At 38.0% G+C, this 14,304-nt stretch overlaps 1 protein-coding gene across 2 annotated transcripts in view; it reads right to left on the bottom strand.

The window, feature by feature from the left end:
* The window catches only part of LOC136858307 (centrosomal protein of 164 kDa), a 208,807-nt gene that overhangs the window by 23,863 nt on the left and 170,640 nt on the right, over window positions 1–14,304 (bottom strand). For both annotated transcript variants that reach the window (XM_067137748.2, XM_067137749.2), the window contains exon 12: window positions 9,891–10,165. In XM_067137748.2, coding sequence (XP_066993849.1) covers window positions 9,891–10,165 — 275 coding nt within the window. The remainder of the gene's footprint in view (window positions 1–9,890; window positions 10,166–14,304) is intronic.

Below are 14,304 nucleotides of genomic sequence, written 5' to 3'. Positions count from 1 at the left end.
TGGTGGACAATCATGAGGGATAGAAAGAAGTTACATTACAAAGCATAACAAATGTTGCACAACTATTTTACTCAGATTTTTGCAACGTTATAATCCGTTTACAACAAAACAAGCATTACAGATGGCAATAATAACATTTAACACACTTGTAACAAATGTCATAATATACACTTTTGCCATCCATTATTAACATGCATGTTGATAGTCATGCTGAACACACATCAAGCTCTAATCAAATAATACGAAACCTAATCCATTCTTGCAGCCAATTTCAATTTTAAGTTCCAGTAATGCATACACGCATAAAAAAAAGTCTTATTTTATTTATCTCTTTACTATTTCCACTATGATACTTGCAAAGAAATGTTGTGAAATTCTACAGAACATTTGCATGCTCAAAAAGAGTAGAATACTAAAAGAATTGATTATTTTAATGTAGGACTGTGTAAAAAATTAGACTTCAGTTTTGTGTGGACATTTGTTCTTACAATTATCTTTTCAAGTTATATATTACATTATTATACAGTTTAATATATTCACACCACTGTAACACCCAAAGTATTTTCTATGAGTTGGAGTATTTTCTCAGTTCACAACTTTTCCCACACCAAATGTTGTCTCCGAGGTTGAAATGTGACAAATTCGAAATAGTTGCACCCAACAAGTGCATTCGATACAAAGGGAGAAAGAGGAAAATTAATAATGTTATTGGTTTTACATCCTACTAACTGTTCTTTATGGTTTTCGGGGATGCTATGGTGTCAGAATTTGGTCCTTCCACAGTTCTTTTACATACCAGTAAATCTACCAACAAGAGGCTGGCGCATTTGAGTAGCTTCAAGCACCACCAGACTGAGCTGAAAACGAACCAGCCAACTTAGACTCAGAAGGCTGTGCTCTACTGTCTGAGCTATTCAGCCTGGTAAGAGAAAAGCAGTGTGCTTTATTTAATAGTTATGTTCCTTTGTTGAATGACTACATGAACCATCTTTCTGAAATGGAGTCCATAATCTTTCTATGGTAATGTGGTATAAACCCATAATGATTAAAGTATGAAGGCTTTCACGGCCAGTGTCAATATAATAAAAATCTTCCAGGCTATTATGCCGTGGTCCACTCCTCTCGTTTCTTCCAAACGTTTCGAGTACTGCTGCGGTAGTCATCTTCTGTGGCGTTGTGTCGATACGCTCTCCTGTATCCCGCTGGATCACTACTGTTGAACAAAGTGCCATTCAGGACTCTCTGTATTGCTGTCCTCCATCTGCCGTGTTTAGCGGGATACAGGAGAGCGTATCGACACGACGCCACAGAAGATGACTACCGCAGCAGTAGTCGAAACGTTTGGAAGAAACGAGAGGAGTGGACCACGGCATAATAGCCCGGAAGATTTTTATTATATAAATCCATAATGCCTATAATGCCATGTAATCTAGACAAGGAATATATATAAATTTGTAGTTTCAAGTCAACTTTTCTCCCATGAGGTTATGTTAAAGATCATGACACTTGTGTATTCCTTTAAAATACTTATAAAATTGTCGCTAAGAATGGAGACCTCATATTTGCAATTTTTTTGAAATGTTTTTGATTATTTTGGTGTGTCTATATGAAGCTTCCATATTGTTCTGTGGAGACCACGTAACAAACTACGAAATAGGATTCCTTAAAATGAACCAGTACTGCCATCTTGGATATTATGGCACTTGTCTGTGAATATCTTGCAAGCAAAAATAAAAATCTTAAAAATATAAAATTAATTTTTGTTAAATCACGTTAACACAGAAGCATTTGCTATCTCAGTGGGTGCTGGGGGAACTATTTTGAAATTCTTAGAGGAACTGCCCAGTAACACATTCACTACCAGCCCTATCAGCTCTTAGCTCTTTAAAAGCCCCAGCCCAGGTATCTTAAATGGGCACTCCTGAGGCTATCAATATTTGCATTCTTCTAGGTTTTTTAAATGTTAAAAAACTATATACAAAATAAAAATTTGAAATTATCATCCTGCTATGCGATGAGTTCTACTAGGACTTGGGAGTGTAGTATCTTGTGTCACACATTCAGTGAGTACCTTGTGAAAAGACACAGAGCTGCGGCAATCACTTGTTTTGCATCCAAGTTAGTTTGTTCAGTATGAATAAAAAATAAAAAATCACAGTCCAAAAATATATCTACATATAAAACTATGCTTTTGGTAATGCATATGTTCAGATATTCCTCTACACCAATATTTTCACTAAATACGGCAGATGGAGGACAACAATACAGAAAGTCCTGAATGGCACTTTGTTCAACAGTAGTGATGCGAACACCACAGCCACTTTACACTTCTCACACAAAAATTCATTTTTGGAATCATTTTCACTATATGAGAGTAATGGATCATCCTCCAATACCCCAATAAACAATATCACTGATTTCTTCCACAGAAAACAGCCTATTAGTAAAATAATCATTTCTATTTCGGACACCATGTGATGATTTTACACTACTAGGCGCCATTTCTCACAGTACTGATGGGCTACAAAGTTGCCGTTGCTACTTTAAAGAGATAGCAGAGAAACTTTGTTGTTTGGACTTAAAGTTACAAGAAAGTTTCCTCAGTCCCATCCTACTGACAACAAACCGGTCACAGGAAAATGGACAGATACATTTAGAAATGGGGCCGTTTCCGAGCAGCACAATGCCCACTGTCACAAAGCTACTCCTGTGAGAGAGCTGTTGGCATGGTGGAGGTGGGAGGTCTTGAAGCATCCATCCTATTCAACAAACATGAGTCCCTGTAACCTCCATCACTTCCCCAAACTAGGGTTGGGCAAACCGGAACAGTCAGTTGTTCTGAAACATTAGGAGCTTGAGGTGGAGTGTTTCGGCAGTACAGTGTGCCAGCACACGGCACTGTAACTGCGCAGTAGAGAGAACTTCATGAGACAACACGACATGCTCCGTGTCAGCAGGAAAGTGCTGTTGTACCTGACGTGCTGTGTGTAGTTACGGCCAGCATAAACTTGCATGAACCATGAAGGAACAGTCCGAACACTGAAATTCGTGCCCAATACTGGTAATCACGTTTAAAGTCTGCTTTTGGGTTAAGATTTTTTTGGTCAATATGAAATACATAACACAGTTACAATGGCAGTACAGGTGTTTAAAAGGAACATCCCAGGATATTTTCACCAGTTGAATGCATCGGCCTGTATTGTGAGTAATTAGGGCCAGGATAAAACTTCACGGCATGTGAAAAAGCAGTCGGAACTCTGAAATACAAACCCAAAAAATGTCTAAATGTTGTACTTAGGACAAGAATGTTTTCATTTGTTCTGAAATACACCTGTCATAATTACACTGCCAGTAGATGTGTTTACAAATGTCACAATGTTATTTTCACCAATTAAAAATATACTCGCACAGTTGAAGAAACATTCGTCAGTACTCTATTTACGTACACAATATACAAGTGGAACATGAAAATAAAAATTAACCCGTACAAGCAAAACATGAAGATAAAAATTAAACACTATATACAAGGAGAACGGGAGATTAAAAGTAAAATTATACAAGTGGAACGTGAAAATAAAACTTAAACACAATATACAAGCAGAACACGAAAATAAAAATTGTGGGATGTATAAATTTGAAATGTCTTGTCATTGTCGTGTGCCCCATAACCTAAACAATCGCTCGACTTTCTACTCTTCACTAGTTTCAATTTTAAACAACAGGCAAACAACGCTGTGCCTATCTCGTTATTTCCGTGACACTCGATTTACATTTCGATAATAATCGATACAGATCTTATTCCCCTTGCTATTCCCATTGAAAATATCGATTAAAGTCAGTAAGCAGCAATCGATTGGCTACTTTTCTTCATCAATCGGAACGGTCGAAAGATTTATGCATCATATTTTGAGTATTTCTGATGATTTTGCAGAAATATGTTGTTTTCGCCAGTAAAATAGCACATTTTTGCAGAATTTGCACCAAAATCGGGTATTCATACTAATTTAGCATTTTGGGTCACAATTTGCATTTTGTCGCACTTCTATTTATGCGTAAATATGATTTTATTCCACATCAGAATTACCGTAGGCTTTGATTCAGTACAAGATTCAAAAATTTGCATTTATTGCACATGCGATTTTTTCAGGTCGCTAGTAATCAATAAGCTTTGCATATCTTCCAATGCAAGAATTCATGCAAATGGCGAAGTAGCAGCGCAAAGTTTACAATCAACCAAAGAACATTATGATTTCACATCTGTACCTTACTACTGTATTTCTTTTCTTTACATCTCATGATGCCTTCATTCGTAAAGTGACATGTGCATAGAGAGCCGTAAACTGTCTACCATTGCCAATATGGATGAAAAGAAGCAATGGCAGTTTACTTTAAAAAAGAAAAATGCCAAATACTTCTGGAAGTAGAGACAGGAGAGAGAGTATACTATTAGCCCTTCAACAGTATCTACTTTTCTGAAATAGAAAAGTAAAATATAACAGAATACTGGTACTGATACCCTTAGACCACAGTGCAGACTACGAGGAAGTGGACAAAGCCACTTAAATGTGGTTTTTTGGAATGTGGGCCAGAAACATCCGCACCCATGGCACACTGTTATGTGAGCATGCGTGATCCTTCACATGCTCACTTGGGTTTTTGGAATTCATGGGGAGAACTGGTTGGCTTCATAGGTTCCAGGAAAGATATGGAATTTCCCACAAGATTATAAATGGTGAAGCTAACAATGCCCCAAAGGAATTGAGTCTTTATGGCATCTTCAGACTATCAGCATCATTGAAAGTATATTCACTAGCGGACATTTATAATGCAGACGAGACTGCATTATTCTGGAAAATAATGCCATACAAAACCCTCAAATTCAAGGGAAATATGCTCTTTTATGCACAAACTCCACTGAGATGGACAAATTGAACCCTCTCATAACTGGAAAGTTTGGGAAGCCAATGTGCTTCAAGGAGGTGCAATGTCTGCCCAGTGAATATAGGCACTACACCAAGGTATGGGTGACATTGTTGATATCTGAAGAATAGTTGTTGAGCCTCGAATGTCGGACGAAGGCCAAAAAGAGGAGAATTCTTCTTATTATAGACAATTGCTCTTCTCATAATTGTATACCTCATAGAGCATGTAAGAGTTTTATTCTTGCCTCCAAATACTACCTCTATTCTGCAGCCAGTGGGTCAGGGGATAATGCATGCAGTGAAATGGCATTGCCGACCTCATGTGGTATGGCGTATGCTGTGTAATATTGCCTCAGAAAGAGATATTGTCAACATAGTGGAAGCAATGTAGATGTTCAGTGCTGCATGGAGATCACTGAAAGAAGAAATAATTGCAAATTGCTTTAGAAAATCCGAAGTGGTTTATGCAGAAGATATCACAAAAAGTGAAGCGTTGGATGATGCAGAAACAGAGGAAAACTGGAAGTGTTTGTATGAAAAGTTGGATGTGTCAACAAAATGTGTTAGTGCTAAGGGAAATCACTTTATGATGAATTTGTGGCAGGCATCATGAGTGACAGAAATCCGTATGATGATGAGGTGGAAAAGGAAGATATGCCTCAAAGTGCTCAACAGAGTTTGACTCTTGCGCAGACAACAAACATGGCATGCAGGCTTCTGTGATGTGCCAGAATCTGTCTAAAATTCATGTGCAGTGACTGGTGACTATTTTCAAGGTTCTTTTGTGTCTAGGAGTGTTTTTCAAAACATAAAAAGTCCAGAACATAGTGTACTGGAACAACGTAAAATTTGAAATGCTAAAAATTCACGAATAAACCTCTTGCAATTACCGTATATCCTAATTTTCTTATCATCCAATAAATATTAAGCATTTTTATCTGTAAATTAATGTTGAAGTAATGTAAATCCTTTAACACGCAGGAATTGACTTATTTCAGTATAACAAAATTCCACTACAACAAAATAATTTTTAAGGTCCTCAACATTTTGTTTTACTGTAAGGATTAAGCTGTTTTACAACCAGCTGCCTTCCCTGACATAAATTTTATGCGGAGAAATGTATTCCCAATTGCCATGTTTTATGGTGGTTGGCAGTTTGTTGCATGGAAATAAAGAGATGTGTAATAAGACAAGCATGAACACTCACTCCCCAAGCCAGAGAGGCTAAAATCCCAGTGCCAGCTGAGAATCAAACCTGGGGCTCTCAGAACTGAAGGCCTGTATACTAATCATTCAGCCAATAATCCGGATTTCACAGATAATGTAGAATCTATATGTAAATAATTTGGGAATGGAAATAGCGAGAAAATAGCTGAACAGATTTCAATGAATGACCCCTCAATTTAAAGCATAAAGTCTGAAGGTCCTCGGAAAAACAGTAGCTTTTATAGGACTGCCAATTTTCTTACATAACATTCAAATTTTTTTACTTTCTTCAGTAGCAGGAGAATCACCTTTTATAAAAAGCCTCCATGGCTCAGATGGCAGCGCGTCGACCTCTCACCGCTTGATACCGTGGTTCAAATTCCGGTCACTCCATGTGAGATTTGTGCTGGACAAAGCAGAGGTGCGACAGGTTTTTCTACGGGTACTCCGGTTTTCCATGTCATCTTTCATTCCAGCAACACTCTCCATTATCATTTCATAGCATCTATCATTCATTAATAATCACTTTGGGAGTGGCGACCCCATCATACTAACAGCCTTTCATTCATTACATCCCTGACCCGGTCAATGACTGGAAAACAGGTTGTAGGGTTTCATTTTCATTTTCAATCACCTGTAATAAGAATGTTTGCATACTGCTAAAACAGTAGCGAGAAGTTACTACGACCTGTGGCTTGAAACTTCGTTGTCACAAAGTTACACAGTTACCTTTGCTATACAGAATTTAATGTACTAATCAATATCCTGTCATGTCTGCTAGGGAATGCTGCTGATCCTAGAGACACATCTGAGAGAAATTGAGCCCAGAAAGTTTAAATGGCAAGAGTTAAACTGGAAAGACCGACTGCAGTTTCCCCCTTAGGTATCTTTTGCATTTGATGCACAAGCCACAGTACTAGAGATAATTCTTCTCCACAGAATATTTTTAGCATGCTATGACAAAGTGATTTTGTTGCTTCAGAAATTTTCTGTGGAAAAGCTGGTGATAAGTGATAACTTCTTTTAGAAGATATCCTAGGCTGATTACAATGAGGTCATGAAAGATACACCCAAGTTCTGTTGTACACATGAATAGCGTTTACACATTCTAATGTCGCAGATCATTTCTTGCCTTGTATAGACATGAAAATTGGAGATGAAATATTCTTCTCACTTCAGCAAACGATCAGCTTTTTCGTATACAAGATAATTTTTTCTACTTTCACAGGTCCATTATAATTCATGAGAAAGCTAAGGCTGTGCAGACTCCCCACAAGATAGAAAAGACTATCTCTACATTGAAATATCTAGGAACTTGTCACAGATATACCGTATTTACTCGTCTATAACACTCCCTTTAATTTTTAACTATTATTGGGGGGATCGGAAAAAAGAAGGAAGGGTGGAGGGGGGAATCGCAAAACTATCTTTTGAGTGACCAGGCAGCAAGTGCAACATTTCAGTAAATGGTAAAAGCCATGCTTCTGCACCACCTGTACATTGGTCTTGGTCTTGACTGATCTCTCCACTACTCTAGCTACCAAACTCCGCATCTCACATGGCGGTGTGTAGTCGCAGTGTGTAATTAGGAAGCATCCAGTACACAAGCAGGAGTAAAAATGAGCCAGAGGACAAGTTCTACAGCATCCTTCAAGCTAAATACTAAAAACTGAGTGAGAGCTACAAAGTGTAGCTCTTATGATTCATTACTAGTGTAACCAGAGAGACAAATTATTGAAAAAACAAAAACAAAACAACAAACCATCTAATTAATTCCTTCCACGGTGTGAAGACAGGAACATAGAGTAGTGTGGACATAAAAGTTCTTGAGTAGGTTAGAGAAGCAAGAGAAAACAGCAACGACGTAAATCACAAAATGATGCATTTTAAAGTGCATGAAATTAGATGAAGTCTTGGTATTGTGGGGAAGGATTTCAAAGCAAGCAGAGGTTGGTGAGAACACTTGGTGCGATGAAGTGGATTAAGTTTGTGGCAAAGGACATCACTGTGCCAGTCGTTTCTATCAGATTATACCAACAAAGTGATTGAATTTCACGATTTGTTGCAAGACTTCAGATATTGCAATGCTGTGCAGCCTTGAACTCAGCACAGCACTGTGCAGCTGGGGTATGGCACTTAGGCATGTGACCAGTCAGCTGTGGTAATGAAGAAGGGGGCTGATATGAAACTGTTTAAATGTGATAACATAACTTTCTGCATAAATATAGATTTAAATAACTATTCTGCGTATTGATTTAAATATGCTAGATGTTCCTTTTTCTGTTTTTAAACCATGCCAACCAAACCTATAATATGTGCAATTTTTACCTATTATACCCTACCTTATTTACAAAGCTGAAAATTAGGAAAAAAAGATAGTATTATAGGCTAGTATATGGTAATAATATGCAGCAGAAAAAGTATCTTCATGCATTATGCTCACAGCCTCTATTAAAAACCAAGTACCGCACAGGGTTCTTTGAAATACAGAAAGTAGGAAAAACTCCGTAGCTTTAAAGGTAAACAAATCTATTCTTGAATGCTAACATAAAATGGAGGTCTACATCATGTAAGGAGTTTGGCAATAAAGCAAAAATCTACAGTTTATACCATGAATGCCAAATACAGAGGTCACTGTGGGTTGTGTAGTTCAGATATATAGATCTATTTGTGATATCTGAAGCCATCTCTTTTCAGTTTCAACTCAGTTTATTTCTAACTGTTAGGTTCTTCAGTTTGCCAAAACTAAGAAATAAATAATGAGTAAATAAAAATTTATAAACTACCAGTACCTGAAAAAGAAAATATAATGTAAAAGAATTATACTTGAAAAAAGAAACAACCTAATTAAAATAGAATGACCGAGCAAGTGGCTGTGCGGTTTGGGTCACATAGCTTGCATTCAGGAGAAAGTGGGTTCAAACTCCAGTGTTGGCAGCCCTGAAAATGGTTTTCCATGTTTTCCCCATTTTTACACCAAGCAAATGCTGGGATTGTACCTTAATTAAGGCCATGGATGCTTCCTTCCCACTCCTAGCCCACATCACCATGTAAAGCAGATTGTAAAACAGCCAAGCACAAATTAGTGGAGAAAACTAAAAAGAAAACTGGTAGGAAGTGGTCCACAAAATGCAACACAGTGCATTCATGAAGAGATTTTGAGAGGATAAGAAGGCAAAAACCATCAGCATCACATCAACGAACAAGTTCAAACGCACTCTGTGAATGGGCATAACGAAGAAAGAAGAAGATAGAAGAAGAAAATACAATGGCATGTTTCGTTCTTGAAAGATCATCATTAGGTTCTATCAAATCACACTAAAAATATTTAGAAATGTATAACAAAACATGTTATTCTATTTTAATTAACATGTTTCTTTTTCAGGTATAATTCTGTTACCATACGTTTTCTTTTCAGGTAATTTATAAATTTATTTATTCAAAATCAGTTTTGGCACACTGGCAAACTTAACAATTATAGATTAATTCTGATATGGCAAATAACATCTATTTTTGTTTAGGAGTTGCACATGTTTTCAGGAAATTTAGTACCTGCCCAACAAAAATTCATTTTCACACACTTTTAATCAGAATCGACGTGACTACTTAAAGTAGGTTTGCATTCCATATGCTGAAGAAAAAAAAAGAACATGTAGCATCTGAATACAGATTCCATCATTAAATAATTTCCCGTCAAATCTGAGTAATGGTTGCAATGTATGGATTAGGTCTCGAGTCTACATTGCCCTGCTGTCTTCCTACCTTACTGAGTAGTTGTGAGTCCAGTTGAGAGTCCAGCTCTTTGAGTTGATCATCTAGTGACTTCTTTGTATCATCAAAACTCTTGTTAGCAACTGTACCATATTTCGAACGACCTGCAAAACTTGAGCCCAGTGTGGAGGATGGATGATGGTAAGAACTGAGCTTGCTTGTGGTTGAATCACTACAGCTGCCAGCATACGAGCTTATTCCAGTACTACAACTGCTTGTTAGTACACTGCTCACTGTCGAAAATACACTGGTAGTTGAGACTGGATCTAAATGTAAAGACATTCCAATCAACAAAAACTGGTAACACACAGAGACAAAATGTCACAATTGTTCAATAATTAATCAGGTCACTTTTAGGCAGTGAGACACGAGGAAAATTTACAATATACTTTAAAAACTAGTTAAGACGTTTTTGCATGGGCAAGGAAAAGGAACATGTTAAACATTATGCAACCATGAATTACTCGGAGTTTACACTTGCCCACTGGCAAGAAAACGGCTTTGGGCACCATCTTGAACACAACACTTTGGTAATACCCTGCATTGGTTTGGACCGACGTACCCCTTGTGAAATCAATAATTACATGCCAGCTGTCAAACTAGCGGTTTCTTTCTTTTTTTTTTTTTTTTTTTGAATGGTACACCGATTTGCATATGGAAGGTATGAATGCCTCATCACTTACCTATATAATACTGGAGCTCCATAGTAATCAAACAAATGAGTTGTCAAAAAAGCTATTACTGCTGTACAATAGACTTTTTTAACTTCAATCGGAACACACAGATATAAATCTGATCACATGAACATTTATTGGCAATAACTTAATAAAAATAAATATAGTACAGCATACATATTAACTACTACTACTACTACTACTACTACTACTACTACTACTACTACTATATACACAGAGCACACAGAGCATGTCCCTGTCCACACCATCCCGATGTTTCAAGAATGGAAAAAAATAAAAATAAAATATACATAGCCTACAGATCACCAAGTTCAGCCTTACTGGCATTTAAAAACATGTCCACAGTGGCTTACAGATGTAAATCACTTGATCACACAAACATTTATTGGTAATACCATAATAATCATTTAAGAAAGGACTAGGTAAACAATTGATACGGAACCTGCTGCCTGGGCGGTAGCCATAAATCCAGATCAATATGTTTGATTGAAACACAGTACAGTATACCATATTTACTCGCATGACATATCCCCCGCACGCATTTTTCGCGTGCCACGTAATTTCCACTAGAATCTTTGTTAAGAAACTGGACACCCCTTGCACCTACCAAGCCTGTTTCCTGGATTCCAAGCATCTATAAATACTTCTGCGAACGGAAAGTCCAAGGCCAGTAACCATCCCTTCCAATTACCCGCTACCCTGGCCTGCCTCCGGGCAGAACCAGAAATAAAGAAACAAACTAACTGCTGCATTCAGTCTCTTTTAGCAACAAGACGAGTGAGTAGTGAAGTACTGTGCAAAATGGGATGAAAGAATAGTAGATATACTGCACAATTTAAGCTACGTTGTTCATTTTGCAGAAAATAATGGAATCAAGTGCAATGGAAGAGAGTTTCGTGTAGAACCAAAATGAATTCACTATTGGCGGGCTCAGAAAGCAGAATTAAAGCTAAATCCATATGTCGATCGTTTCATGGCCAAAAGTGCGGAAAATTTCCCAAGGTCGAGAAAGAACTGCTCGAGTACATAGTGGCACTGAGAAATGACAGCAATGCTTTATCGTATTAAATGATGCAGATGAAAGCTAAGGACATAGCGCAAAAACGTGGCATAAAGAGTGTGCAATTTACAGCGAGCATGGGATGGGCTGTTCGTTTTATGTGAAGACGTGGACGAATTTTATACATTTGTCATCAAACTTAGACGAGAAAATTATTTTTTTCTTTTTCAAATCGGAAATGCAGACCAAATTCCAGTTTATTTTGATATGGTGTAAAGTACAATAGTGCGTACGAAGGATGTGCCTAGCGTATTAATTAAAACAACAGGTGCAGAGAAATTACAGGACTGTAGACTGTTGACTGTAGAAAGCCACCACCCTTTATCATTTTCAAAAGAAAAACGCTACTGAAGTGCAATCTTCCAGCTGGCATTGTCGTTCGAGTGCAGCAACAACGATGGATGTCAGCTGATGTAATGAAAGACTGGCTGAAAGTTGTGTGGGATCAACGCCCAGCTTTTTTATAAAAAAAAAAAAAAAAAAAAAAAACAACCATGCTTGTTCTGGACACTTCTCATGGCCATTTAGCGGAGCCCATTAAAACTGAGATATCCCATCTCTGTACCGTTTCTGTCATAACAGCAGGCGGACTAAAATAAATTTTACAGCTGCTAGACATGTTGGTAAATAAACCGTTCAAGATTATCTCCACCAGTTTTATGGGGAATGGATAGCATCTGGTTCCTCTGAACTGACAAAAAGGGGCAGCATTAAAAGACTCAACATCAAACAATTGTGCTCTTGGACTCTTTGAGCTTGGAATCTGACCAGGAAGACATTGCCACGAAGAACTTCAAGAAGACCGGGATATCTAATGTGATGGATGTCTCAGAGGTTGACACAATGGATATGAACAACTGCACTTAAGATTATCTGTCTACTGGTATGTCTTCCGAAGAAGACTGTGGAAAGTAAAGGACAGGTACATTGATATTATTTACGCACTTCATGAGCTAATTTTGATTCGCGCACCTTTTATTCTTGATATTTATTATGCAATGTTTCTGTTGTTAGGATTGATCCCAAGATCAAGTTCACCTATACTGGCACCGCTTTTGAATTTGAATACAAGGAGAACTGATGATCTTTAAGGAGATCCGCAGACCTGCCTTGCTTGCTTGTTCTTGGAACTGGGCAATCTGGTTCCGTGTCTTCTCTATCGACTCTGACAGAACCACGTCATATGCAAGAGCTAGACAGTCAACTTCAATTCCTCTGTTCTTGTTTCTTCTATTAAGAGCAATTCAAAATTTCCCAACTTGTCTATCTCAGCTTACAGCAGCGTGAAACAATCTGGATACAGGATTTTCACAAAATGTACATGTTTCAAGTAAATTACAGCAATTTAGAAGGCATAAACTAAAATGAAAGGGAAAGCAGACTGAGGAATGTCCAGACAATGTAGAGTCTTGGTTAAGAATGGCAAAAGACAGCATAATTTGGACGCCAAAAGACAGCAGAATCTAGACAAGAATGCAATGTACATGGAGTGTTGGAGAAAATGTGGAGGAAATGTATCTGTCCCATCCTGACCAATTCTTGTAAGAAGTAACAGCATGAAACATATAAGATTAAACAAAAAAGAGTACTTTTAGGAAAATGAGAGGAAAAAGAAATGTTGTTCCAAGATTCAAGACACACAATACACACACTATGATAATCTCTTAGAGCATCCAGAGACTGATCAAAAGTTACATATCAGTTGACCAGATTCTTTTTTCTTGCTTTATAACATACAGTTTAATAAGTAAGCAGATTATAAAGTGTGGATGAAGAGAGAGGAAACTAAATACCTCAACGAGGCACGTAAGGACTTCTGTACCACTCATGACACATCACCATTAACTGCAGGCAACTACCCTAACCTCCTCCTCCTTCTTCCACGGCTGTAACACATGCCTGTCAGCCACTGTGGCAAAAACGCTTATGGTGCAGGTATGGACTCCATGGTCATTGCCTGCTTCAACCTACTTCTGTGCATATGTGGTGTGGACTCTTGTGATCAAATGACATACAGTGCCATAGGTCCCCGAACTGCAGACAGTATAATTTTCTCCTACATGTATTAATTTCGAATATACAGAGTCTCTCTGATAAACCCAGACCGTCCGTCTCTCTGAGACCTAAGTTTTGACCTTGCAAGGACCGTGCACATGTTCGACCTAGCGACTAGCATCAGTAGCCAGTCTGAATCTCAGCTGCTAACATGGTGAGACAGTCATCATTGCAATACCATATTTTGGTATTTTAAGTACGAGTCAGCTTGACAGGTTTGCGATGCATTTGTTTAACGATTTTCTGGTTATTTTTATTCATTTATCGTATGGCAAGTATACAAAAGAAAACGAAAATTGACACTATATACAATGACAAGAATGTTGGTAGCGTTCACATTTACAAATCAATGTCCAGTTGCTGTAGCCATTCTAAGAAGGGGGATGTAGCACTGATGACATCTTGGGCTGGTCCACCATACTTCCTCAGAGGACACTCCTCAGTAATGTGCTGCACTGACTGGAAAGGGTCTCCGCAGTCACAGGCAGGGGATTCTCGAAGTCCCCACTTATGCAGCATGGCATTACATCTAGCATGGCCTGTTCTTAAACGGTTGAGTTTAGACCATTGGTGTCTCTTCAGGTGAAATCCTGGG

This window comes from Anabrus simplex, chromosome 1, assembly GCF_040414725.1.
Source record: "Anabrus simplex isolate iqAnaSimp1 chromosome 1, ASM4041472v1, whole genome shotgun sequence".
Classification (NCBI taxonomy): Eukaryota; Metazoa; Arthropoda; class Insecta; order Orthoptera; family Tettigoniidae; genus Anabrus; species Anabrus simplex.
Note: the sequence above shows the minus strand (reverse complement) of the source record. Positions and strands in the feature narration are given on the sequence as shown.